At 35.6% G+C, this 26,700-nt stretch overlaps 1 protein-coding gene across 1 annotated transcript in view; it reads left to right on the top strand.

The window, feature by feature from the left end:
* The window catches only part of PTPRO (protein tyrosine phosphatase receptor type O), a 146,194-nt gene that overhangs the window by 61,360 nt on the left and 58,134 nt on the right, over positions 1-26,700 (top strand). Inside the window, exons 11-16 of the mRNA XM_044679074.1 lie at positions 528-679; positions 2,642-2,762; positions 6,359-6,498; positions 10,176-10,308; positions 15,412-15,532; positions 20,435-20,503. Coding sequence (XP_044535009.1) covers positions 528-679; positions 2,642-2,762; positions 6,359-6,498; positions 10,176-10,308; positions 15,412-15,532; positions 20,435-20,503 — 736 coding nt within the window. The remainder of the gene's footprint in view (positions 1-527; positions 680-2,641; positions 2,763-6,358; positions 6,499-10,175; positions 10,309-15,411; positions 15,533-20,434; positions 20,504-26,700) is intronic.

Below are 26,700 nucleotides of genomic sequence, written 5' to 3'. Positions count from 1 at the left end.
TATATATATATATATATATAAGCTTGTATATACAGGTATATATATATATATATATAAGCTTGTATATACAGGTATATATATATACCTGTATATACAAGCTTCATGGGGGTTACATAGTATTTTGGAATGCTATAGGGGGCTTCAATGCCCTGACATAAAAATGAAGAGATACACCTCCCTCCTTTCTTTTTGTTTTGGATTTGGGGAGGAGAACATGTATTGGTGCAGACTTGTATAAGTTGTCAGATGTGGTTAATTTATTATTTGTTTCATTCTTAGAATATCAGACCTAGAAATACATCAACTGAATTAATCAGAATCCAAGTAGTGTCCAAGAAATCAAATGTCTATGCAGTTCTCCTTACCTATCCAATTCTTGAGTAGAATCCCCAGGTTCACAGGACCATTGCAGGGGGAAGGACCATGGCACGTTATATTCCCTAAATTAAACATACTTTATAACGATTATGATGTTGATAACCTTTTACTTTATTATATTGAGATGTATCTCTCTCTCTCTTTTTTAGCCCCTGTGGCTCCAGAAATCACTTCTGTTGAATATTTTAACAATTTGCTGTATATAAGTTGGATGTATGGGGATGACACAACTAACCTCTCCCATTCCAGAATGATGCATTGGATGGTTGTTGCTGAAGGAAAGAAAAAAATAAAAAAGAGTGTATGTGTCCATATAATCCTAAGAGATAAGTGATAGCACATTTATTTATGCAAATACTTAAAAACAAATCCACAATACCATGTATTTCAAATTCTGAATGGTGATCTACATTGAATGTTAGCTTTGGGATTGATTTTTGTTTGTATTCCATATTTCCTTTTCTCGTTACATACTTGTTAACTACGAATATTTCTGGATATAGAGAACAAGAAAGGAGGATTGATATGTAAAACTGTGAATCTTTTTTTAAAAAATTTAGTTATATTTTTATTTTTATTTTGAATATTTTCCCATAGTTACATATTTCATGTTCTTTCCCTCTCCCCAAATCCCCAAACCCCCTTAGCCGATGCACAATTCCACTGGGTTTTTTTACATGTATTACTGATCAAGACCTAATTCCATATTATTGAGAGTTGGACTAGAATAAAACTGTTAATCTTTTATTACACATAGCTTGATTTTTCTAAGTATATATTAAATATAACAGCAGTACCAACACTGCTTTGCTTGTCTATGCCCCCTTCTGCTTTCTTTTCTTCTACATATTTTTGGTATTTTATTGATATGCTTTTCTTTCTTTTCTTTTCTGTCATCTTACTAACTCTACCTATTGACTTAATACTTATTTTCCTTTTCCTCTGAACCAACAGGAACACAGAGGCATAGTAACCTTGGACATTATGACACTGGCTTTTCTCACTCTCTGTCCTCATTAATGCACAGCCTAGCATGTATATCCATGAATGCTGGGTTCTAACTCCCTGATATCCTTGGAGAGGTTAGGGAGAAGGAAAGGAAGTATTGGGAATGGCATCAGAACAAGAGATGCTTGGAGTTTGAATGCCTGACTCCAGTGAATAATAACCAGACTAAACAATTTATTTAGGATTATTGGATCATAAAACTAGAGCTCTGAAGGGCCCCAGAATCCAACCCTCTCATTTTAAAAATGAGGAAACAGATCCAGGGGGATTATGGGATTTGCCTGATATACTTATCAGTAGCAACTGGAATATGTGGCAAAGAGCTCCATGATAACACTCTGGTATAAGCAAGGTTGTGCTGGTAAATGTTTCACACTTGGTTCATTGCAGGGGAAACTATACCCATGACACCACTTTTAAATTTAATCTGCATTTGTAAAATTTTCTCTATCATTTTCTTAAGTCTAAAAATCAACAAAACAATAAATCCCAACCTGATTTTTAGTGTTTACTAATTTCTGAGGCATAAATGCCCACATTAAAGTTTAACAATTGCCTGTACAGGCTGGTTTGAGCATACCACTTGATATGTCATGCACCTCTTTGTCTATCCCTGAACTTCCTCTGTGTGTGGAATTCATATCATTGTCATAAAGAGTTATAGATCCCAGCAGTAGATAGTACCAATGTGTTATGAAGTGAGAAGAGGACTTTTTTTTGCTTTAAATTTTATAATCCTTTTGGTTATTCCAACCTCTCCATTTGCTATGCCTCAGTGTATCGCTTAATCTCTGAGACTCAGTTGCCTCATCTATATAATCAGAACAATAGTGCATCATTAGAAAAGGTCCTTTTTCCTGGACAGCCCAGGCACCTGATCTGTGTCCATTAGAGTTTTTCTTGTAGGATCATATCAAAACTGTCATATATGCACAAAAATTTCTCCTTTGGATGATCTCAAGGGTAAGATTCTGAATGCAATCTATTCAGTCCTTGCAGCAGCCAGTGAAAGTTTTTGGTTGAAAATTAACTAGAGCAATATATAGCACAAGACAGTAATTACGTTGAATTTTAATTAGAAACATACCAATATTTTAAAATTTTAAATAATTAGCCTTCCTAACTTTTTCCCTAAGTTTAAAACATTTACATTTCTAAAGTTATTAAAGCTTAAAATTGCACTAAGACTTTTGGGAAATGTACTTAGCAGGGTATTTTTTTGAAATTTCACACTTGATTTTAATTATTTTTGCAGGTAACACGAAACGTAATGACTGCAGTACTAAACCTACCTCCAGGTGATATCTACAATCTTTCAGTAACTGCCTGCACTGAAAGGGGAAGCAACACCTCTCTGCCTCACCTTGTAAAGCTGGGTGAGACTACTCGTGTGTGTGTGTGTGTGTGTGTGTGTGTGTGTGTGTGTATGTGTTTGCATGTGCACATGTTATTTGGAAAGAGTATTCAACTTTCAGTAAAAAAAAAAAAAGCATTATTCAAGGTTTGATTTCACCACTTACAGCTGTGGTGACATTGGACAAATCACTAACCCAGTCTAAGGCTTTACCAACATTTGGAAAATGAGCATATTTACACTACCTGCCATGTAAGACAACATTTTGCTGTAATAACAAAATTCTAAAGTATATAAAGTGTTTTATAACCATAATCAATATATAAATGTAAATATCTATTGCTATATGCATCCAAATATAGACCATCCACTAATATAGATCATTAGTCAATAAGCATTTATTAAGTGTCTACTATATACTAGTCACTGTGCTAAGCACTGGAGAGTCAAAGAAAGTTTCATCCTTAGGATGAAAAATAGTCCCTACTCTCAAGGAACTCATAATCTAATGAGGTAGACAACATGCAGACAACTATATGTAATCAATAAACAGGATAAATTGGGAATTATCATCAGAGGGGTGGTACTAGTATTAATGAGGATCTGAAAAGATTTAAAATCTCTTTTAGAATGAACAATATATTTAAAGGAATAAGTTGAAAAGTATTTTTGATTGTAGTCTATACTCAAATTTTATACGTCAGATCTATCTTTGAAAGTATAGTCTATATTTGGACCAACATTCATATTTCTATTGTTTTACAAATCATAAAATGTTAGTTAAATTTCATGAAAGTTAAAATTAAAATTTCACAAAAGTTTTATTTAGTAAAGCAGAATGGGTGTGAGATAGAGCAATATATTCATATGTGATATTGCATGGAATGATACACACATAACTGCAAATCTTTGAAGTGACATTCAGACACCTGATCAAACTATTTCTTAATACCTAAAGGATGTATAAGTATCCACCAAATAGCAAAGTTGTCACTATTAATACACTTGCTGTAGAAAAAAGTGAAACTTCTAATAGTAGCAATAACTAAGGCACCTTATTATTTAACTCTTCATTGATCAGAGCCATAATTAGGAGTTTTTGTACCTAGTTAACACACCACAGATTGAACCTGGAGTAGGCACCAAGAGAGATGCCCTCAGTTGAGATTGGCTATCAATAACCATTCCTTGGGGAAGGCAGTAACCTCATGACACTAGTCTTACCGTGAATGAATGAATAAATAAATAGCACCAACATTCATGATGGAGAGGTTACTGCACTCATCTTTCTCCTTGGGAAGAATACTATGTAAGGAAGCCCCTGAAGATCAGTCACTGTATGCAGTGAAGGCACGGCTTCACTCAGCTAGGGATTGGTCTCTACCACTGCCACCACCTCCAGTCCACCACTACCACTCCTGCTAATACTCTGTTTGGCCAGAACATAGGCCCTGCCAGCCACAGCCTCTGCTCTCTCGCCCCTCTCACTCAAAGAATCTCATCCCATCTTGCTACTCTGTCTTCTGTACTATTAGGTTTTATATCTTCCCTGCAATGGAACCTTCCTGTGGGTGTTTTCTCTTCTATTAGAATATAAAGTCCTTGAGGAAAGGGACTGTCTCACCCTACAATCTTTGGCAAATATAATACATATTTAGTGAGTAATTTTTCATTTGTTTATTTATTCATTGGTGAGAAAGAACTAGAAGCATAGATGGAACAAGTTATAACTAGAGTAGAACAGCTCCCCAGACTGACAGTGCAGTTGCTCCTGTTCTTACCATCCTGTTTTTCACTTACTGTGTCTCTCCAGAGCTCCATCTAACACTAAATTTCATTCTTTCCATTCTTCCTAAAAACACAAAATGCAGTCAGTGACCCTTTACAGTTTCCTGCTCTATGGCAAATTTCCCGCTTTTGGACAAATCCTCATTCTAAGTATTCATTTTTCCTCCCTAGTTCCTGCTCTAAGCAGTACCATGGATAGAGTGCCAGGTCTGGAGTCAGAAAGACTTCTCTCCCTAAATTCAAATCTGGCGTCAGACACTTATTAATTGTGTTACCCTGGGCAAGTCACTTAAGTCACAAAGACCCTGTTTGCCTTAGTTCCTTATCTGTAAAATGAGTTGGAAAGGGAAATGGCAAAGTATCCAGTATCTCTTCCAAGAAAACCCCAAATGGGGTAATGAAAAGTCAGAAATGACTAAATAATACCACAAGATCCTGCTTCTTTAACTACTAGTATAGTTTTATCTTAGAACTGGAAGGAACATTTAAGGCCATCTAATCTATTCTTTCATCCTAGTTACAAGCAAGATTTTCTAGTCTCTAACAAATAATCATTCAATGTTTGTTTCAACCCTTATAGTAACAAGAGAAATTACTCTACCGCAGGACATCCATCCCTTTGTTAAACAGCTCTAAACAAAGGCAGACTTTTTCTTATAGTGAGATACTTTTGCTTCATCTGAGACTTGGGATAATTTTCTGTTATGTTTGAAAACACTTTTTCATAAGCCCTCTCAGTTAATGTACGTAGATGTAAATGTCATAATCAACACCCTGTTGTGGACACTGTGACTCAAAATCACATAGGTATGTCATCTGTTTCTACACTGCCATTTGAGAGATTTCCTTAATTACTTTGTCCAACAGGAGTCAGCAGAACATAAGAAATGCACAGTTCATAATATTAATAATGTGTGGACTTATTAATTCCTGCTTTGGTTATTGGACCAGTAAAAGACCCATCCACTGAGGAGCAGGGACAGACAACCTGGTTTTAGATAGATAGATGGATGAATGGATATAGAGAGACAGATGGGTAGATAGATAGATAAAGTCAGAGATAGCTATAATTCAATATAATTTGTTTTCTTTGCCTTTCCTATATATCATATACTTGTAAAAACATTATTCTGAGGAAAGGTCCACAAGTTTAACCACACTATCAAAAAGGCCCATGACACAAATAAGATTAAGAACCATTGATCTATAATTTTAATGGTCAGAACCACTCCCATAATTTCCTGTGAAAAGGTGCATTCCCATTAAATTTTCCCCCGAGTTTTAACTAAATTCACTAAATTAGTTTATCCATCTTAACAACTAAAATTAATGGAAAAGTATACTTCCCTAAGTTAAGGAGGATGTCATTTCTTGAGAACAAAGCTGAACTGATTCAGCTGGGTGACAAGTGTTACTAGATAGCATATGCTCACATTACTTGCTTCTTTGTCATTATACTCTGAACTTTCAAGTAGGAACTTTGAATTTCTGCTGCAGACTAGTTCTTTTAATGCAAGGAAGTGCTAATTCCCTGTGCTTGTTTCACATGTTAGCACACAGTCTATTAATAGATAATGCCTACAACTAAGCTCAACTTGAAACAGGAAGTTTTCTAAAAAGAGAAATATATAACATAAGAAAGAAAAAGACAGAATGTATCACTCTTGGCTTTTTAGATATAAATTATCTGAAAAGGTAATGGAAGAGTTTTATGGAGGACTTCTCCTTAGACTCCTTTTGTTTATCTCTTCCTCTTCATGGTCCAAGACAAAATGAAACAATTGGTTAAGGGAGAGGAGAGTCAAAGTTTTTCCTCTTTTTTGCCTGCAGAACCAGCTCCTCCAAAGTCCCTTTTTGCAGTGAATAAGACTCAGACTTCAGTGACTCTGCTCTGGGTAGAAGAGGGAGTTGTTGACTTCTACAAAGTCTTCTGTCATCAAGCTGGCTCTAACGAGGAAATAAAACTCCAGGTACTGTATATTTCACTGTCTTCTCTAAGTTTCACCTCAGACATGTTACCTGATGAGGAAGAACCTTCTCTATATATTTTTAATCCACTAGAATTCAAAATCACTTGCAGTGATTGGTCTTTTGGTCTATATAATATGAAAAATTTTTTAAAATATGAGAATTAAAAGCTAGTTCTAGAAGCTGATATACTTTTTATTCTTAGCTCATGAGCTCTCCTTGGTTTTGTAGGGTGGGGGAAGTTGGGTTTGGAAGAGTAAAAAGTATATTTGTATAAGGATATTGTATAATGAAGACAAACTAAAATGTTTAAATGCCTCAGTCTAGAAAGAGGAGGCTGAGAAGGATAAGACTGAACTTTGAAAACAGGAATGGTAGGAATAGAAGGATTTTTATCAATCTATTTGCCAAATCCCCAGTATACTATAAACAGGGGATTCTTCTTAAAGATTAAAGGTGACAAATTTGGGACAAGCAAAAAGATTTACTACTAAACCAATTAATAAACCAATGAATCTATTAAAATTGTGAGTAACTTTTTTTAAAGTGTAGATGAATTTTTAGGCAATAGTTCCTTCTTGGAGTATTCAGAAAAATTACCACAGAATTAAAGATCCTAAAAAGGACCACATAGATCCAAATGTTTCAAGATATATTTCCTTGAAGTTGCTGTGAGAAAAATACAATCACAGAATGATCTCAGGGCCATTGCCAAACACAGACTCCCTAGAGCTAAGTAGATTATGGCCTGACTCAACATGTTAATTTTCATGCTTTCATGTAAAATGTCATTTCTGGGACTTTGCCAACTAGCCTGATAACAAAGTTGAACAAGGAAGATCCTTGATTCTCCCTTTCATTAGTCTTTGGTGTCATCACTTTCAGGCCAATAGTTAGGACAAGGACTTCTAAAATAAAAACTATGCCTCCATTGTAAAGAGAATCTCTCATGCAAAGAGAAATTCAAATGAGCCCTAGAGTAGAGGTGTCAAACCCATTCCTGTGCCACAGTACTGCTGAATGCAGCACTGCTAAATGCAGCCTAAAACAAATTAAAATGTAATTGTGTAAAACATTTAACAATAAACAAAACATGGAAAACATTATACCTTAAAACTAAGTCGGTATGGCCCACAAGGAGTCACTGTATGGATTGGTGGCCCCCATTTTTTAAAATTGCTCTAGAGAACTGAAGGAAATTAGTCAAGCTTAAACAAATTCTATGAGTTATTTCAATGAGTATTAAATTTAGGCAATTTTCCTTGAGATGCTATCAGAAATCCCTCTCAATCAAATAGACCTCTTCTTTTTCATTTTCTCTATTTTTTCCTTCTTTTTCCTACTCTTCCTTTTTAAAAAACTTCTCTTCTTAGTCTCTATTCGAGTCTCACCAATGTTACCTAGAGGTATTGTTTAGCTTCACTAGTGGGTTCTAGGGATAGAATGGTTACTACTATTAGTGTAAATTATTTTTCAAAGTCCTATTGAAATGTTTTAGGTGAAGAAAAAGGAGTGAGATGTGGACCAGCATGTAACACAGAGGTTAAAGGGTTGGCCAGAGGCAGAATTTATTCAGTAATATTCAGATATTAGTAGAGACCAGGACCATGGATAATCCAGCACTTTTAACACAAATTTTTAAGGCATGGAGCCTATCTTTTCATTTTACTACCTGTTTTTCCACAGGGCAGAGGAAGGAAAAGCAGGATGGTGAGGAACTTTGTTTAATGCCCAGCATGATCTTATGCATATATGTATATACATATATATATATAAATATATATATTATTTGAAAGATAAGTTCTTTGTATTGAGGAAGGCAACAGGAGCGTATTGTGAAATAGACAGAATTTAGTAGACATTTAGGGAGTTTATTTTGTTCCTTTTCCTTTATTTACTACAAATCTGCTATGTATATTTATTTTTTTAACATTTATTATTATTTATTTTTTAGAGAAATTAACATGGTTACATGATTTATGCTCTTACTTTCCCCTTCTCCCCCTGGCCTCCCCCCCTCCCATGGCCAATATGCATTTCTACTGGTTTTAACATGTGTCATTGATCAAGACCTATTTCCAAATTGTTGTTAGTTGAATTGGTGTGGTAGTTTCCAGGCTACATCCCCAATCATGTCCGTATCAACCCATGTGTTCAAGTAGTTGCTTTTCTTCTGTGTTTCCTCCCCTGCAGTTCTTCCTCTGAATATGGCTAGCATTCTTGACCATAAGTCCCTCAGAATTGTCCTGGGTCATTGCTGCTAGTACAGAAGTCCATTACATTCAATTTTACCACAGTGTATTGGTCTCTGTGTACAATGTTCTTCTGGCTCTGCTCCTTTCGCTCTGCATCAATTCCTGGAGGTCCTTCCAGTTCACTTGGAATTCCTCCAGTTTATTATTCCTTTGAGCGCAATAGCATTCCATCACCAGCATATACCACAAATTGTTCAGCCATTCCCCAATTGAAGGGCATACCCTCATTTTCCAGTTTTTTTGCCACCACAAAAAGTGCGGCTATAAATATTTTCATGCAAGTCTGTTTATCTATGATCTCTTTGGGGTACAAACAGTGGTATGGCTGGATCAAAGGGCAGGCATTCTTTTATAGCCTTTTGAGCATAGTATGCTATGTATATTTTTTGCTATATACTGATTATCCAAATCTTATTTCTTACCAAACAATTCTTATTCAAGTCTGCTCACCAAATAGTCAACAAGCATTTATTAAGTGACTACTATGTGCTTAGCACTATGCTTAAGTCCTAGAGACAGAAAGAAAGGTAAAAGAAAGTCCCTTCTCTCAAGGAAGTCATAGTCAAGGACAGATAGCATGAAAACAACAGAGAAAACAAGCTATATATATATATATATACACACACATGTATATATGCATATGTATGTACGTATATACATGCATTTATAAATGGAAAGTACTCAACAAATAGAAGGTATTAGCATCAATGAGATTAGGAAAGGCTTCTTTGTAAAGATGAGTTTTTAACTGAGACTTGAAAGAAACCAGGGAAGCACCAAGAGGTACAGTTTAGGAGGGAGCAAGTTCCAGACATGACAGCCAGCCAGGATAGATGCGATGGATCATCTCCTTAACACCATTAATATTCCTTAGCACCATCCTTTCAGAGAAATGTTATGGAGAAAAAAGAGTGGCCCTGAAAGTATTTCTGATGGCTTTGACTTTCCTTGGCTCAGGTGACCACAGATCTTTGCTTAATTATAGAGAATGTCCTCATCATCTACTGTTTCTAGAATGTAGTTACTTATTTCATCCAGAAGCCAGAGTTAGAGAAATGGATTGATAAGCTTTGGTTGAGGCTAAGTGAGATAGATGGATAAGAGGTGGTGCTCAGAGCTTCCAGTATCACTGCTTTGGAAAGAGATTTTTAAAGAAGAAAATGAAGTATGTTTCTCTCTCTCTCTCTCTCTCTCTCTCTCTCTCTCTCTCTCTCTCTCTCTCTCTCTCTCATTATACCCCACAGATCTAGTGAGACCATCTAGTGAAACCCCTTTCCTTAGTCATATGCAGAAACTTAATCCCAAGGAATCACTTGNATGTGTATAAGAGACAGCTCTCTCTCTCTCTCTCTCTCTCTCTCTCTCTCTCTCTCTCTCTCTCTCCCTCCCTCCCTCCTCTCCCCCCTCCCTTTCTGTAATTCTAGGAGCCAATTTCAGTTTTTTCTCATGTTGTGACGATCTCCAGCCTCCTGCCTGCCACTGTCTACAATTGTAGTGTAACCAGCTTCAGCCACAACAGTCCCAGTGTTCCTACATTCATAGCCATCTCCACAATGGGTAAGATACATTTATAAAATACAATTTCTTTGTAAATTGTGTCCAGCTTTGTTTTTACTTTTTCTTTCTGGTATGTTGGGTCCCATTTCATACACTTAGATCCAAAGTGCTTTCCCTGATGTTCATAAAGGCAAAACACAATTAAACACTATGCTGCTTTAGGTTTGGCATTCCCCAAACATTTATCAAACTCTGGCAATTTGATACTGTTAGGACAAAACAGAGAAATCTTCTGAAATCATGAGTAGAATTGGGTAGCAAGAAAAGGGACATCTAAACTAATACTTTTACCTGCCCCCCAATTTTCATCTTCTTAGCTTATTTTTCTTTTCTTGTTTCTTAATTTCATTTTTATTTTATATTCAGATTTCAAAATGTCTGAGGCACCATAATATTTCTAGTTTCCTATTCACCATTTATATTTTCCACAACCCAGTGAAAAGACATCTGTCATTAAAACTTTTATAATCATGAACATCACTTTTGGTTGCTGGTTTCCGTATTAACATTTTAATTTATGTAATATCATTTATATCTTTAACATCTCAGTCATATTAGGCCTACAATACTCCCTAGTATTCCTGAACCAGATTAAAATATAACTGGGAAATATTTAACAACATTAAAAAATAAGACAGAGATAAAATTATAACTTAAAATTAAGTAAAAATGCAGGGATACTTTCATATGGTTTGATGGCTCCTATTTCTATTCAAGTTTGACACCACTCATCTATAAAAATGCAAAATAGAATCATATGACATAATCTATTTTATAATATCATATATTTGCTATGTATATATATGAGGCAGCATAATGTAGTGGATAAATAACTGGCCTCAGAGGAAAGAAGACTTGGGTTTGTCGAACCTCAGATATATCTTGATTCTTTGACCATAGGACAGTTATTTAGGCTCTTGGTACCTTAGACAACTATTTAAGACCATAATTCCAAAATAGCAAGTGCTCATCTGTACTGGTAGAAAGAATTACCTCATTGAGAGTTCTCTAGAGCAATGAAATCACAAGTCCAAATCAGAAAAAAAAAATTATAACTTGGATATAGGAAGAGATAAAAAATGAGTTTCATATTCCATTGGTAGTCCTGTAATGACAAGAGAGCTAAAGGAAAGGCCTCCAGGATGTTGGCTATTGCAGATCATGGACCAGAGAACAAGATATGATTGAAAAATGTTCTATATGACTGAAGGAATATTCATGTCAAAGTTATGATAGATTAATCAAAGCATTAAAGTATAATGATAAGGGTGATATAAAACAAATTATGTATATTATTTCATGTATCTTTTATCTATTCAATAAAATAACTTAAATATTTTGTTTAATAATATAATTATAATAGACCTATCATTTTAATAGATCTTAGAAATAATATAATCAGAAGAGAACTTTTATTTTCCTAAGAGACTACGAATAGGTAATCCTTTCATATTATAACATAGGAACTTCTTTTTGCTGTATTTATGTGAGCTATGCATTAACTTATAATCTACAACAATATTCAGAAGATTATACAATAAGGATTTATTACATATTGTTATGAATGTCTTGTGTTATTATCCCTTTTCTACAGAAGAAGAAACTCAAACTATAGGCTGATAGAGTTTAAACAATTGGTCCAAGTGGCAAATTAGTCGCAATGCAAGAATTTTAACTCCAGTCTTCTTACTTTTATTTAGCTGCCTTCTGTCATGCAACCTAGTATCTTAATGAGGGCAATTTTTCCCCTTTCCTAAGATCCTCTAAAAGAGAAGTGAAATACAGCCAACCCTTTAGGGAATTTTGTGTGCCAGCCAATTCAGTGATCTTATTTTTCATGTAGGAAAAGGGGGTGATTCTCCCACATTTACCAAGGTATAAGAGTACAACATCCTTCTGTATTCCAAGGTTTTTTGCAGGGAGAAAAGAACAGGAATCATTAAATTCCAACAAAGTTTTAGAAATCAGATAGAACATTTAGAAATACTTAGTCTCTGTGTAATGCATCTTGCTCTTAGCTAATGTTTAATCTCTTAAGTTGTGCAGATGGACACCTAAATCTACATATCAGCAGAATGAGTTCTGCTAACAACTTGCTAGTGAATTTTTCATGTGCCTTATTGCTGATAAGCAAACAAGAGAAAGATATTCTAATTTAATCAACTAATAATAGTGATGATAATGATAATAACTAGCATTTAAATAACCCTTTAAGGTTTTCAAAGCACTTCATGCTGGTTGCTAAAGTAGAAATGATAAGAAACTTAGGTAAAAGTGATGGAGGAACCAAGATCCCAAAGTGTTCATAGGAAGATTAATCATGATGCTACGGCTTAAAATTCTAAAGATATGTCATGTCCCAAAGGGTGGAAAGGTCTCAAGAACAAAAGTGTAAGGGACAGAGACTGGATTTGTTATTTTATTGGAAATTTCATCATCAATACAAGTCTGCCCATTCATTGAAACTATGTCTTAAAAAGATGTCTAAAGCAGTTTTTTCAAATAGAAACAGTTTCCGCACCCAAATAGAAACAAATACCTGGAGTTGTTCACCTAGAAAACCAAAAATTAACATTATCTTTTGTGTGGTATTTTTATTTAATTTGTTAAACAGATCCCAGTTGCATTTTTAAAACTCCTACCTTCAGTCTTAGAATTAATTTTGTGCATTGGTTCCAAGGCAGAAGAGTGGTAAGGGCTAGGAAATGGGGGTTAAGTTTTGCCTATGACCACATAGCTAGGAAGTATCTAAAGTGAGATTTGGAACTGGGACCTCTTTCTCTAGCTCTGACTCTCAAACCCCTGAGCCACCTTACTTTCCCACTCAATTATATTTTAATATGGTTCTGGCTGCATTTGGGAATTTTGCTAGCCAGGTGTTTAACACTGCTGGTCTAAGAGCAAAGAGATTAAAATGACTTGCCAGTATATGTCAGAGATGGGACTGGAGACCTTAATTTTCTGATTCTGAGGTCTGCTCTTTATTCATTATGGCTTTCTGAGACCCAAAAGAAATAATTTATAATGAGGAGAGGAAAAGGGAGTTCTCTGAAGACAACAATGTAGACATACACTTTTGAGCCCATTAACTCATCAATAAATTTGCATTTTAAAAAGGACATGCATGGCCCTACGAAACAGACAAAATGTATTGAGTACTATTAAGGTGGCAGAGAAGATTGAAGTAAAGGACAGATAACTAAATATTAATATAAAAATGTAGAGATAGCTTCTAAAAATAATAAGAAACATTAAAGCTCACAATGAATTGAAGCTAACAATGAGTGCAATAAAGAGCGTGAAAAGGTGATTTAGGAAATAAAGGAAAAGACTGGATGAAATAATGATAAGTGACAACAGAAGCACTGATTACATGTAATGTGGTAAAAAAGGCTTACAAAACTGGCAGAAGTAATTATTGACCTCATGTTAGCGATGTTGGAAAACTCACGAAGAATAGGAAACGTGCTATAAGAATAGAGATATGTAAGTGTTTTCCCAATCTTCAAAAAAGAGAAGATAGAGGGGTCTCTAAACTTTAGGTTCTATAGACTTTGATCCATCACAAAATTCTAAATTGAACTCTATAGAGTTGGTGAGTGAACAACTAGAGAATGAAGGAATAAGTAGAAATCCCACAAATTCAACAAATAATAGAAATTCAACATCAAGGAGAGGTCACTCCAAGCTAACCTCCTATCTTTTTGAAAAACGAAATGACCAGATTGAAAAGATTAATGCTACAGTTTACTTTTATTTCAACAAAATATTTGACAAAATTTTCATGCAATTTTTGTGGACAATATAGAATGATGTAGGCTATTAAAGAAGGATCCTGGACTCCGAGATCACTTAACACATAAAGAAAGTTATCAAAGAGTTCATGTCAATTTAGAGGGAAGAGTCTAATGAAATGGTCCAGCTTCTTTTTCTGGACTTCTACCGTTTTACATTTTTCAATATAAATACTATAAATAAAGATATTGACAGAATTCGTACCAATTTTGTCCTTGACACAAAGCTATGAGGGATAGCTAATGCACTGGATGACACAAATGATCCCAGCAAAATATGTTAAAATAAAATTTAATAGCATCAAAATCTTACATTACAGGAAATAAAAGGAACTATTAAAGTACAAGTTGAAGGAGGTATCTAACTAAGAGTTTACATGAAAAAGGTCTGAGTGCCTTAATGGACTAAAAATCCAATAAGAATAACAGTACTCTATGGCAAACCAAAAAAAGCCAATGATCTCTTGTGCAAAATTAAGAAAGACAGTGTCCTGGTTTAAGGAGATGATAATTCTTTTGTATTCTACATTAGTCAAACCATATTTGGAAGACTGTGTTTATTTCTGCAGAATCATATTTTCAGAAGATGATTCATAACCTGAAAAGGTCCAAAAATTACAAGGAAGCAACCAGAAAGATGAAAGACCTTTTTCATGCCATATGAAGATTGGATGAAAGAACTGAGGATGCTTATCGTGTAGAAAACAAGATACCTTCATGTATTTGAAGGGCAGGCATGTTGAAGAAGGATTGGACTTGGTTTCTTAATCCAAGGAGGAAGAACTAGGAGTAGAAGTTGCAGCAAGGTCCCAAATTAGGAAAAAACCTGTAACATCCAGAAATATTCAAAAATGGTTAGCCCAGGGTGTAGAAGGTTGCTCCTTTAGATCTAAATTAAGGCTGGAAAGCCATTTGTTATAGAGGAGGTATTTAGTCAGATGTGAGCTTGGGCTGGTTGACCTCCGAGGTTCTTTCCAACACTAATATTTTCTGATTACTTGGTTTTCCACCCATATTAGGATAGTCACACTTTCCAAATCCTACAGTGATCTTAGTCATGAAAGAAAAAAAAATAAAAACAGCTTTGAACCTCTTAAAAGGAAATGTTAATTAATTCTTACAAAATAATATTTAGTAGCCATGAGTGATGAAATTTATTCTGTGATACCATACCCTAGAAAAATTCATTGCTTGCTTGGATTATCCCTTTTATTCTTGAGGGTAGTCATAAAATCTGATGAGAAACAACAGAACTTTTAGTTTCTATGTGCTGAAGCCAGTGAATAACATATTCAATTTTTCTTTTTAGTTACTGAGATGAATCCCAACGTGGTGGTGATCTCAGTGCTAGCAATCCTGAGCACACTCTTGATTGGACTGCTTCTTGTTACACTCATCATTCTTAGGAAAAAGCATCTGCAGATGGCCAGGTGAGTCCTATTTCCCTCTATGCATCAATGGCCATGAACAAAACTAAGGATTTAATAGTAGATTGATTTATGGTTTATTCTTCCTAGTGTACCCCTTCATGAACAACACTTGAATTAAAAGTGAGATTTGGGTAAATATTCAATCTCAAAAACTTTAACTCCCACGCTTCACAGAAGCAGGATTTCTTTTCCTTGATCCCTCTGACATCTTTGCTGAGACTTATGATCACTGTAGTATTTTATTGTGTTAATGGCCTTTTGTTGTGTTTATGTCCTCTTAGTCTAGTGAACTGAGGAGTAAAGGAAGAAGAATAATGGATAATGTAGGAAAGAAGTGGTCCTGATAAATGTTGCAAAGATCAGTGCAAATTTTACAAGATAAATAGAATTGTTTTAAAAAATTATTTGCAAAGTTTTCTGATATCAGATCTTTCCAATTTGACGAGCAACTCTCTAGGAAGGCATCTAGATGACATATATTATAGATGACAAGTTTCATTGTTTGATATCATGATGGCTATCTTTTCATTAATTACTCCTCCTGCCCCAGGCAAGAATACTTCTCCAGTCATCTCAGATGAGCCCCACCTCCAGCCCTGGAGTCTGCCTGCTGGCCACTGGGGGAGAAACTTCTTTGAACTATTCATCTTAACTGTCAGAAATATAACCATAACAAAGAAAGAGAATTCATAGTGATGCTCTTTGAACTTATTATTTTGAAAGCAGAAACCTGGCATGCTAGAGGTCACGACAGTAGTGTGTACACTTTGCCACACTAGTTAACAGTGTGGCGGCATAATTCCTTTTCTCTAAGAGTTATCAGGTTGGGTCCTTTGGGGGATGCTGGGACAGAGTGCAAGGCAGACAACCCACAGAATAAATAACAACTGATATTTCTATTATAAAATTTTCAAGCATTTTACATTCTTCTCAAGAAAACATGATGATTTGATCCAATATCAAAGTTATTATTCAATCAACCAATAAGTAAGAACTTACATTCTAGCCCTATTCTTGGAACTATAGCTGATTTAAAAAAAAAAAGAAAATTCTAGCAATGTAGTTCATCTTTAGAGAATACTGCTAGTAAAAACTGAAGGAAGAACATGAAAAGTAGCTGGCAAATATCTATTTATCCCCAAACAAGATGAGCATAAAGAACTCACATGTTTAAATGTATTTTTTATTTGTAAAACTAAATATTGCTGTGAATCAGTAGAGGCGTCTGTGCTCCTCACTTCTCCTTCCCAATCAAAAATGAACAGTCAGAATCCTCACTAAAAATACCTATTGTGCCAGCACAGAAGTAGGACTTTCTGTTCCAGTCTCTTTTCTTCTTCCCTTCCCTTCCCCCTGTCTTCTCTAACTTGGGGATCAGGGAGGCGCCTTTTTTTCTTCAAGAGCTCCACCAGTAGTTTTGATGATATTGGCAGTTTCGACTCTTCAGTTATAGGGAAGTGAATGATCTCAATCTCCTTCATAAAATTCAGCTTCTGAGAGCTAAAAATGTTGTAATAAAATATAAGATAAATAGTTCATAAATATGTCCCCAGTTAGGGAAATTCTCTAACATGAGAAAGGGATTGGGACCCTATATATAGAGATACAGATATAGATATAGATTAAACCTTATCTTCTGCCTTAGAAATGATATTAAGCATGCGTTTCAAAGCAGAAAAGCAGTAAAGGCTACGCAATTGGAGTTAAGAGACTTGCCCAAGGTCAGATTTGAACCCAGGACCTCCATGTCCAGGCCTGGTTCTCTATCCTCTGAGCCACCTATATGCCCTAAGACCCTATATCTAAACTAGAAATTTTCTCCCTAGTAAATTTTCTGAACTACCAGGAACTCCCCACTACTTATTTGTACCACAAATAGACCCACATATCTGAGTCAGCCTCAGTTATTTATAAGAAGTAAAGTGAAATCAATTTTTTCAAAAAACTAAGTCAATTAAAAATAAAAAAGCAACTTAAAGCAGAGTAAAGGTGAGATGCTTAGAAATGGGGGACAGTTGCGCCTGATGAAGAAAAGGAGAAAGCAATTTAGTCCAGTTCTTCCATATTCCCCACAAGTCATCTCTAGGTTCCAGAACTTTAGCTTTATAGGTCATCTACCAAAATTGATCAGAACAATTTATACCATTCTGGTAGCTCCTATTGTTTCCCCTTATTCTTGTGGTCCTGGGAAGGAAAACAGCATCTCTGCCAATGCTCTAAGTGAACTGTTCCCTGTTAAACTACTCTATCTTGTTACTCCCCAAAGCTCTGTGCCTACTCTGGCTTCCTGTACTTCATGACTTCATTATCCAATCATCATTCCCTGGTGATGTTTTCTCTATCTTCTTACTACTCAAGGCTAGGTAGGAAAGGGATCCTACATATGACATGTCCCAAGATTCCTTGGGAAATTCACAGTTGCCCTTGAGATTTACAGTACCATTCCCTCCTATGGAATTTTATATAGTTATTATTATTCTCTGGCTATTGGTTATCTAAATTTATATTTTCAGAATCATTTTTAGGATGTATTTTTCTATTTTGTGGCTTGTCTTTTCTACCATGGTTTGGTGGCTAGGACTTATTCATTATAATCTGAATTGCTATTGTAATGGCAAAGTAGAGAATAGTCCACTGACACAAAACCGTTTTCGTGCCTTGTCACTTTGGATAACCTTAACTTGAGGATTGAGTGCATTTGGGGCATCCGAGTTTGAGAAAGCTTTTGAAGCAATAGAATGGTTTCTCTCTGAAGGAGAATGAAGAAAATAGACACCACAAAGGAATAAGGGAGAAATCTATTGTTTTGACTATAGCTGTGATATCATAAAATGCTTGTGTAATTTAAAATCTAAACCATTAGAGTTACTTTCTGTTAGCTTTATAGCTATCATTTGAAGGTGTAAGTGATTTAAGATTTCACCTCAGTGGGAAATCCATTTGATTCTTGGTTTCTGTGATTCCGTGTTTCCTTCTCTCAGTGATTCATTGCTCACCAGAGTGTATTCTCAAATGCTTTTTTGTGGTCTAGCTCTATATTACTCAAGTGATCTATCATTTCCTTAAAGAAACTCCTGCAAAATATAGTGCATGTGTTAGTTCAGATGTATCTGTTTGGTTACAGTTCAGTGGACCAGCAGTCAATCCCTTCTCCCTCCTTCATTTCCACATACTTGACAGCACTAAGCTTACATTCAACCAGCTGTTAGTGGGTACAATAAATCTTACCAATATAAAACAGGATACAGGCTAGATCATAACACAATGAAAGTCATTTGGGAGGAATTTAGCAGACTGCAAACTCAACACAAAAATAGCAATTTATTGTACCTGTAAAAGCAGTAAAATATTAACGCAAAAAGAAGTATCTGGAGAACCTCACCATCTTTTATTGGCTATCCTTTACAAGGTTCACTCTGCAAAGGGTTTGCATGAAGATGTATTTGTTCCCGTGTGCAGATGACATTGTGTGGATTGCAGCAAGTCTGGAGTGCTACATAGACCTCTAATTTAGCTCCATAATCACTCAAAAGTGGGAACACTATTATTTTCATGCCTTTATCCAAGTTCAACTGTCTACCTAGGAAAAGACCAAATGGTTGAAGAATGCCTGTTATTGTTCAGACTGCAGTTGAATAGACAACTCATATCACTCAACCATTAGCACATATCTCTTGGTCAGACATTTGACATGAGTTCAGAATTGAGCTGAAAAAGAGATGTGCTGGACTCCATTGAGGATATGATTCACCAACTTTAAATAGTCTTGAGTTTTCTCCTAAATCAAAGCCCCATGTTTTTAGTAATAATATTCTCCTAGTAATGTGCAAATGTGCTTCCTGAATTTTAAGTTCCAAAGACTTAAAGTTGAGAATCACTTTGGCGTGCATTCCATTCTCATTGTTAGATTTCAGAATCCTTATCTTTCTTCATTTTAGCCATGCCCAATTCTTTATGACCCCCCACCTCCTTTTTGGGCAAAGATATACTGGAATAGTTTTCTAAGCTGGAAAGCATGCAGAGAAGGGTGACTAGGATGTTGAAGGGCCTGGAAATCAGGCCTTATAAAGATTGACTAAGGGAACTAAAGATATTTAGAGACATCTGGAGAAGAGACATATCTTCATGCTAATCATTTTAGATATTTTGAAGGACTATCAAATAGAAGAAGGATGAGACTTGCACTTTATAACTCCAACGGGTCAAGAGAAATGGAAGGAAGTTGGGGTTTTTTTAAAGGCATATTTAGGCTTCATATAAGGAGAATCATTCTAACATCTGAAGCTATTCCAATGAAAGGGGTTTCCTCTTCCAGCAAAGGCTTGGTGACTATTTGGTAGATGTGCTTTAGAAGGTATTCTTATTGGAGTATGCCTTGGATTCAGTGTCCCCTGGTGTTCCCTTTCCACTCTGAGCTTTTATAACTAGAGGAACTCTAAACTACCTTCCAGCCAGAAGTCCTATGACCCTATAAGTCAAGAGGCAAAGGACTCAAAGCACACAAAAAAAATTTGATTATATTCTTTTGGATCTCTTTGGCAGATCAGTCAAACACTCCAAAGTTTATTGGGCGATTTTGCATAATACGTAGTATGGAAATTTTGAAGAATGGTTCCTGAAGTTGATTTTAGGGATTTTGTTTTTCAGGATCATATGAACACCTTTGCAAAGGGTCTTAAAACAGATGGCTATGACTGTATCCAACTTGATTTTGTTATTCTTTGAAATGGTTGATGTTTTGCTTTTCATTTACAAGAAAAACAATTACAACTTGAATTAGCTGATTTTTGTTGTTCCTGTCTGCCCACCCCCCAATGTTGTTAAAATAAAGAATTTGTCTTAGAGCAGGAATGTGCCAAACTGGCAAGCAGTAACCTTGACTATTTGATTCTTTTCAAACAGAGAGTGTGGGGCTGGAACATTTGTCAATTTTGCTTCCTTAGAAAGAGATGGAAAGCTTCCATACAACTGGTGAGTATTAATTTGGAACAACGCTTTAGTGAATGTTCCAAGATCCCTATTTCACTTTAAAGTATTTTACTGGATTTTGATTATAAATTGCAGATGATGACTTTTTATTGTTGATTTTCTAATTGAAATTGATTCAACTCACAAATATAAGATCATAGATCTAGAGCTGGAATGTGACCCCAGAGGCCACCTAGTCCAAATAAGGAAACTGAGGGGGCATAGAAGATAAGTGGCATCACCCAAGACCAAACAGGGAGTAAGTATCAAAGATAGAATTTGAATGTAGGTCCTCTGACTCTAGAGGTTGTGGTACCAGACATTCTGAGATAGATGTAACTACATTAGTTAGGATTCTTGCCTTCAAGAAACATACTAAGTAGCAGCAGCTTTACTATGACACATATGTAGGCATTTAGCATCAAACCAAATAAATGGACAAAGAAGTCACACAATGAACAGATTACCTCGCTGCCACCTAGCTAAAACAAAGGCTCCAGAGAAATGTTGAGCCAAGGAGTTGAGGTTTGAGGCGCATTTGTTCACAGTGGAGGTTGGGAGGGAAGGAACGCAAACTCCAGTCCAGGTAACTATACATGACACAGCAATACTTCTATTTAAAGCCTGGCTTTCCCTGACCCCTGAGTATGAGCTGACACTCTTGGAATAATATGTAAATGGAAGTTCAATGCCCAGGGTCCATGACATTGTCCCCGGCATTTCTGTGACATAATGGAAAACACACTGGTCCTGGATTCAGGAAGACCCAAGTTCCCATCTAGCCTCAGAGACATACTAGCTGGGTGATCGTAGGCAAGACACTTAACCTCTGTCTGCCTCAGTTTCCTCATCTGTAAAATGAAGATCATAATAATATCTACCTCTCAGTGGTAGGATAAAAAAAATGTGAGAATAAAATGAGATATTTGTAAAAGCAGTTTGCAAACCTTAAGGCTTGACATAAATGTTAGCTATTGTTATTTATTAATTATATCATCATCATATTCAAACCATAAATTTCTCATGGTACATGGACTGATTGCTTTTCTTTGTCTGGGTCTCCAGACCTTTGATGCAGACACTTCCAAGAGAACAGAAGACTTAGATATGTTGTAAAGGATGTAGCTTTTATGGACCTTGTTGCACGGTCATCATCTTCCCACCTTTGTTGTGCTTTATGTCCAAGTCCTTAGATAGCTCTGTACATAGACTGACACACAGTGCTTCACCATGGAGACAACCCAGTATATACTTGGGAAAATCATTGAGGTGCCCCAGATGCTCAGAGCTGCACTACCATTCTATAGAGAAAAACTCTGACTTTCTGTTTCACTCTTCTTTTCTCGCTCCTTCCTTTAGGATAACCAGTACTGAAATCACAGTGTAGGGGTTAGGAAAAACAGCTCAGAAGTTCTGGTTTCCCTGACTTTTATATACTGCCTGCAAAAAGCCTCAGAGCGGGAGACAATCTGGGGTTCTCGTTTCTTGGCAGCAGCTCCCATCTTGCTTTCCCCCAAAATCAACTGCTTTGTCTCTTTTAATTCTATCATTTCTCCCTAAAACAGAACAGATGATTTTACCTCTTTTCTTTTACCTTTGGGGATGATAGCTAGTATCAGCAAAGGGCTTTTATTACTTATTACAGTAGGCCACAGCTGGTCCCCTGCCACCTTAGTCAGTCTCTGAATATAAGAAAAATCCTTTATGGCAAACCTCAGTGCATTACATATGACACTCTGTACTTCATTTTTCCCCCAAGTACTCTAAATTTTATTTTTTTTTAGAAAAAATTTTCCATGGTTACATGATTTATGTTCTTACTTCCTTCCCCTCCCCAAGATCCCTCCCCCATAGCTGATGCACATTTCCACTGGTTTCTTCATGTGTCATAGATCAAGACCTACTTCCATATTATTGATAGTTGTACAAGGGTGGTCATTTAGAGTTTAGTTCCCAAATCATGTCTGCATCAACCCATGTGTTGAAGCAGTTGTTTTTCTTCTGTGTTTCCACTCCTGTAGTTCTTCCTCTGAATGTGGGTAACGTTCTTTTCCATAAATCCCTCAGAATTGTCCTGGGTCATTGCATTGCTGCCAGTATAGAAGTCCATTACATTCGATTTTACCACAGTGTATCAATCTCTGTGTATAATATTCTTCTGGCTCTGCTCCTTTCACTCTGCATCAATTCCTGGAGGTTGTTCCAGTTCACATGGAATTCCTCCAGTTATTATTCCTTTGAACACAATAGTATTCCATCACCAACAGATACCACAATTTGTTCAGCCATTCCCTAATTGACAAGCATATTCTCATTTTCCAGTTTTTTGCTACCACAAAGAGTGTGGCTATAAATATTTTTGTACAAGTGTTTTTCCCTATGATCTCTTTGGGTTACAAACCCAACAATGGTATGGCTGGATCAAAGGGCAGGCAATCTTTTAGCACTCTTTGAGCATAGTTCCAAATTGCCATCCAGAATGGTTGAATCAATTCACAACTCCACCAGCAGTTCATTGATGTCCCAATTTTGCCACATCACCTCCAACATTAGTCTCTACTGCTGTCATTTTAGCCAATCTTCTAGGTTTGAGGTGATACCTCAGAGTTGTTTTGATGTGCATTTCTCTGATTATTAGAAATTTAGAACACTTTCTCATGTGCTTATTGATACTTTTGATTTCTTTATCTGAAAATTGCCTATTTGTGTCCCTGGCCCATTTATTGATTGGGGAATGGCTCGATTTTTTGTAAAATTGATTTAGCTTCTTGTATATTTGAGTAATTAGACCTTTGTCAGAGCTTTTTGTTATAAAGATTTCCTCCCAGTTTGTTGTTTCCCTTCTGATTTTGGTTGCACTGTTTTTGTTTGTACAAAACCTTTTTAATTTAATGTAATCAAAATGATTTCTTTTACATTTTGTAATTTTTTCTAACTCTTGCTTGGTTTTAAATTCTTTCCTTTCCAAGAGATCTGACAAGTATACTATTCTGTGTTCACCTAATTTACTTATAGTTTCCTTCTTTATATTCAAGTCATTAACTCATTCTTAATTTATCTTGGTGTGTAGGCTGTAAAATGTTGATCTAAATCTAATCTCTTCCATACTGTTTTTCAATTTTCTCAGCAGTTTTTGTCAAATAGTGGATTTTTGTCCCAAAAATTGGACTCTTTGGGTTTATCATACACTGTCTTGCTAATGTCACTTACCCCAAATCTATTCCACGGATCCTCCCTTCTGTCTCTTAGCCAGTTTTATTGTTTTGTTTTGATGGCCACTGCTTTATAGTATAGTTTAATATCTGGTACTTTTAGGCCACCTTCCTTCAAGTTTTTTTTTTCATTATTTCCCTTGATATTCTTGATCTTTTGTTCTTCCAAATGAACTTTGTTACAGTTTTTTCTAATTCCGTAAAAAAGTTTCTTGGTAGTTTGATAGGCATGGCACTAAATAAGTAAATTAATTTGGGTAGAATGGTCATTTTTATTATGTTAGCTCATCCTACCCGTGAATAACCAATGTTTTTCCAATTGTTTAGATCTAGTTTTGATTGCTTGGAAAGTGTTTTGTAATTGTGTTCATATAATTCCTGTGTTTATTTTGGTAGATAGATTCCTAAGTATTTTATACTGTCTAGGGTGATTTCAAATGGTGTTTCTCTTTCTAACTCTTGCTACTGCAATGTGTTGGAAATATATAGAAGTGCTGATGATTTATGTGCATTTATTTTGTATCCTGCAACTTTGCTTAAGTTGTTGATTATTTCTACTACCTTTTTAGTTGATTCTCTAGGATTTTTTAAGTAGATCATCCTATCATCTACAAAGAGTGATAGCTTAGTCTCCTCATTGCCTATTTTAATACCTTCAATTTCTTTTTCTTCTCTAATTGCTATTGCTAGTGTTTCTAGTACAAAGTTAAATAATAGAAGTGATAATGGGCATCCTTCTTTCACTCATGATCTTATTGGGAAGGCTTCTAATTTATCCCCATTGCATATGATGCTTATTTATAGTTATATATATATATATATATATATATATATATATATATATATATATATACTGTTTATTATTTTTAGGAAAGGACCTTCTATTCCAATACTTTCTAGTCTAGGAATGGGTGTTGTATTTTGTCAAAGGCTTTTTCAGCATCTATTGAGATAATCATGTGATTTTTGTTTGTTAGCTTGTTGACATGGTCAATTATGTGGATAGTTTTCCTAATTTTGAACCATCCTTACATTCCTGGTATATCCCAACTGATCATGATGGATAACCCTCATGATCATTTGCTGGAGTCTTTTTGCTAGTATTATTTTTAAGGTTTTTGCATCTATGTTCATTAAGGAGATTGGTCTGTAGTTTTCTTTCTCTGTTTTTGGTCTGCCTGGCTTTGGAATCAGTACCATATTAGTGCCATAAAAGGAATTTGGTAGGACTCCTTCTTTGCTTATTATGTCAAATAATTTGTATAGTATTGGGATTGGTTGTTCTGTGAATGTTTGATAGAATTCACTTGTGAATCCATCAGGCCCTGGCGATTTTTTCTTGGGGAGTTCTTTGATGGTATGTTCAATTTCTTTTTCTGATATTGGGTTATTTAAGTATTATATTTCTTCTGCTGTTAATCTAAGCAATTTATATTTTTGTAAATATTTATCCATATCATTGAGATTGCTATATTTATTGCTATATAATTGGGCAAAATAGTTTCTAATGATTGCCTTAATTTCTTCTTCATTAGAGATGAGGTCTCCCTTTTTATCTTTGATACTGTTAATTTGATTTTCTTCTTTCCTTTTTAAAAATAGATTTACCAGTACTTTTACTACTTTATCTGTTTTTTTTAAATACCAGATTCTAGTCTTATGTATTAATTCAATAGTTCTTTTACTTTCAATTTTACCAATTTTTTTTAAACAAAAAATCCCTTGTCAACTGGTCTTTTAAGATTTCATTCCAATAAATCCTTTAACACTACCTCCTCCAAATCCAACATGATTCCCAGTTGGTGGAATTCATTTGCACAAATTATCAAGATTGTTCTTTCTACTGGATTCCCAGTATGGGAACAATCACATCTCAAAGCCAAAAATTCTAGCTTAAGCCACTTTAAACAAAACGAAATATTCAACAGCACAGATTTCGTCCATTAGAGAAATTCCCCAGTTAAAAACAGTATCTCCAAAACTTTTCCATAATTAATGTTACTCTCAACAAATCTACTTAAAACCTATAACAGGTTATTAAAGACTAACTCTGCCTTTGCCTAAAACACTAGTTTCATGCACAGGAATGTTGGAGGGGAGAAAATGGTAGCCTAACACAGCAATAGTGAACCAATAACTAGGCATGCTAATGAACCCACAAACAAGGTGGCTGAGTTATCCTGTATTTGCCATAAGCTGATCCATTGTCCCTGAAATTCTTGTAGCCATTCATCCATCCCCTCTTTAAGCCCCTTGGTTGCTTTAAGGCAGGCTTTTTAACCTGGGATTTGTGAACGTAAAAATATATATATTTTGATAATTCAATACAATTAGTTTCCTTCGTGATCATATATAGTATACTTCAAGAATTTTAAAATATTCTGAATAGACTTCACCAGATTGCCAAAGGGTCTGAGAAAAAAAGTTTAAGAGCCCTTACACTTGAGGGATGGCAGAAATAGATTCTACTACTGTGGGCACACCCGAGAGGATAGAAAAGTACTCCAAATTAGAGCAGTAACTGGCATTTATATTGTATTTGGAAGTTTGCTCATCATAACATATATTATCCTATGTGAGCCTCATAACAACTTTGTGATGTAGGTACTATGTTTTCCTTATGAAATAACTTAAGTTGAGAGGCTAATTGCTTTGCCTATTGCCCTTCCCTTCCTTCTTCCTCCTTCCTCCTTCGTTTCTTCATTCCTTCTTCCTCTTTTCTTTCTTTTCCTCTCCCACTTCCCCCCTCCTCCTTACTTACTCCCTCTTACCCTTTCCTCCTTCTTCTTTACCCTCTCTACCCTACCCCTTTCCCTTTCCCCTGTCCCTTCCCCTCCTTTTTCCTGCTCTGCCCTTTTCTGTTCTATTTTCTCCAGGATAATCAGCTCTGAAAGCCACTATCTATGGGTGAATGTAGGAGACCTGTTCTAAAGTTTGGGTTCTCCTTCCATTTATAAGCAGTCTTAGAAAAAACCTGTGCCCTCATTA

Source organism: Gracilinanus agilis, chromosome 5 (assembly GCF_016433145.1).
Source record: "Gracilinanus agilis isolate LMUSP501 chromosome 5, AgileGrace, whole genome shotgun sequence".
In the NCBI taxonomy this organism is placed as follows: Eukaryota; Metazoa; Chordata; class Mammalia; order Didelphimorphia; family Didelphidae; genus Gracilinanus; species Gracilinanus agilis.
Note: the sequence above shows the minus strand (reverse complement) of the source record. Positions and strands in the feature narration are given on the sequence as shown.